The 2182-nt window shown below is 41.4% G+C and overlaps 1 protein-coding gene across 2 annotated transcripts in view; it reads right to left on the reverse strand.

The window, feature by feature from the left end:
• Positions 1-2182, reverse strand: part of LOC116693378 (anoctamin-1) — a 44321-nt gene that overhangs the window by 33492 nt on the left and 8647 nt on the right. For both annotated transcript variants that reach the window (XM_032522310.1, XM_032522309.1), the window contains exon 2: positions 623-1015. In XM_032522310.1, the coding sequence (XP_032378201.1) occupies positions 623-1015 (393 nt within the window). The remainder of the gene's footprint in view (positions 1-622; positions 1016-2182) is intronic.

A 2182-nucleotide genomic window follows, 5' to 3' on the forward strand; every position in this document is an offset into this window, starting at 1 on the left:
GTCAGACACTTAGAACATTAATCTGAGTCTGTCAGCGGCAAAACGAGCACTTTGTGAAAGTAAATACAAGCTGGACAATTGTCCTATTAACTTACGTTGTAGCTTGCTTAATACCGGACCAATCTCAAAGATTGTTGTCACTTAGACACAAAAATAGAACATAGGACAATAGAATTCAGTTAGAAAAAAAAAACAGTAGTTACCCTTTAAAAAATTATAAAAAGATAGGTTTTTGAGTAAGAGCAAACATTGCAACACCGACCAAGAACGTTGTTGAAGGAATGAAAGAGGGATGCTGTGTTCACAAGGTCCAACAAGTGGATAACTTCTAAATTAAAATCTTATTTTGCACGGCTGTTTGTTAACAGGAACATTGGTGGAACAATCTTTTATTATCCATGTAAACAGCTTAGTTGGAATAGGAGCAAAACCAGAATGTGTTAGCATGTTAACAAGGTCAGTGTTTCCTACTTTGCTACACTGACTGTGTGACCTTCGCAAATGGATGGTCTTTCATGCAGAAACATTTCTGTACAGTAGTTTCCAGATACTATCAGGAATAGATTTAGGTGGGGTTGAGAGTGTGCCTAAAAAGAATAAATGGATAAAGATATGAACTCACATCCTCATCTTTCTCCAGCTCCAGCCCCATGTCTCTCAGTTTCCCTTCAAACTCCTTCCTCCTGAACACCTTGTGATCCTCCTGACCATTGAAGGTCTCTCCAGGACAGCCCAGCTCCACGTCGGCCACCGGTGCTGACGGCAGGGACGACGAGTCTCTCGCCCTTTGTGCTTGGTGATGTCGGAAATGTTCGCCAAAGCTCTGGGGGCCCCGGCGTAGGCTGCGGGCGACAGCGTTTTCAGTGAGCAGGTGCGATGGCTGTCGGCCAGAGCGGCCCCCGGCCGGCTTCTTCACGTGGTAGGTGAGGATGTAGTCGACCCGCCGCTGACCGTCCTGGAAGTAGAGGCCGTGCTGGCAGAGGGTGTTCTCCTCGGGGGTTAGAGCCTTCAGCAGCTGCAGGATGCACATGGGGACAGAGAGGGATGAGAGAGGAAGATGTTTTTTCATGAGCAGTTTTCAGTTCTGATCTGTTATGTTATTTGGATGTAGGATTTAGAGAATAAAGTCATCTTTCCACCTGGCTTAGTTAGCAGGTGATATAGCACAGCCATGACCAAAATGGAATAATAATGAATAAAATAATAATAAAAATGTATTGAGTTCTGAGTTTAAAGTCAAAATTCTAAGAAAAAAAGTCAGAATTCTGACTTCTGGCTATTGTTGTTGTTTTTATAATTCACAACTTAAATAGATGAATTGAGAAAAAAGTCATTCAAGTCTGAATTTTGTCAAAAAGTCAGTATTCAGAATTTAATATTCAGTTGTAGTCAGTATTTTTTCACATGTGGCTCTAATTCTCTTTCATCATCATTTCAAGACTTTCCATAATTTTGCTTATAGTTGATTGACAGCTAGGCCACTGATTGGCAAATAGTCCACACCATAGTAATTGGGGAGGTGGTAAAAATATATAAAGGGAAAGTTTGGAGTCCTTGCTTTCATTGGGACCAAATGGTTATTTTAACCATCTTGTATCATCATATTTCATCTCATTTAAGAATTCATCAGTACTATTGCATTAGGCTACAACATGTATTTATTTTAAATGTTTTTATTGCTAATATTTCAGTTTACAGGTCAAAGGAAATCAAGCTGCCCCTGCGTCACTAGGTCACCAAGAGTTCCCTGGACAGATGCCCTGAAACCTCGACTGTCCCGGGCAGGCCAAGAGAGAGGTGAAGCCCTTTAGTAATGAGTTACTTTGCCAAATGAAGCGTTGTCAATACCAAGATGTCATCTCCTGTATGAAAGGGCTAATGTATATGTTCAACTCATCCCCCAAGACTTTCCACATCTCCTATCTACTACTTTCCATCAAGGACAATTAGCAAAAGACAGGGGGTTGATACGACAGTGTCTGTTCACTGTTGTAATAAAAAAACACAATTGAACACTTATTAGAATGGGAATGACATCCTGCTAAAGCTTCCCAGCCAGACTCAAACCAGGGACCCTAGATCACCTGGGGTACAGAATACTTGGAGCACGGAGCTAGCGGCAGAATTGAGCGAAAATGTGATAAATTATGGACGTCAAGTGGATAAATCTTGGATGTAACAG

The sequence above is a fragment of the Etheostoma spectabile genome, chromosome 8, assembly GCF_008692095.1.
Source record: "Etheostoma spectabile isolate EspeVRDwgs_2016 chromosome 8, UIUC_Espe_1.0, whole genome shotgun sequence".
NCBI classification, from domain to species: domain Eukaryota; kingdom Metazoa; phylum Chordata; class Actinopteri; order Perciformes; family Percidae; genus Etheostoma; species Etheostoma spectabile.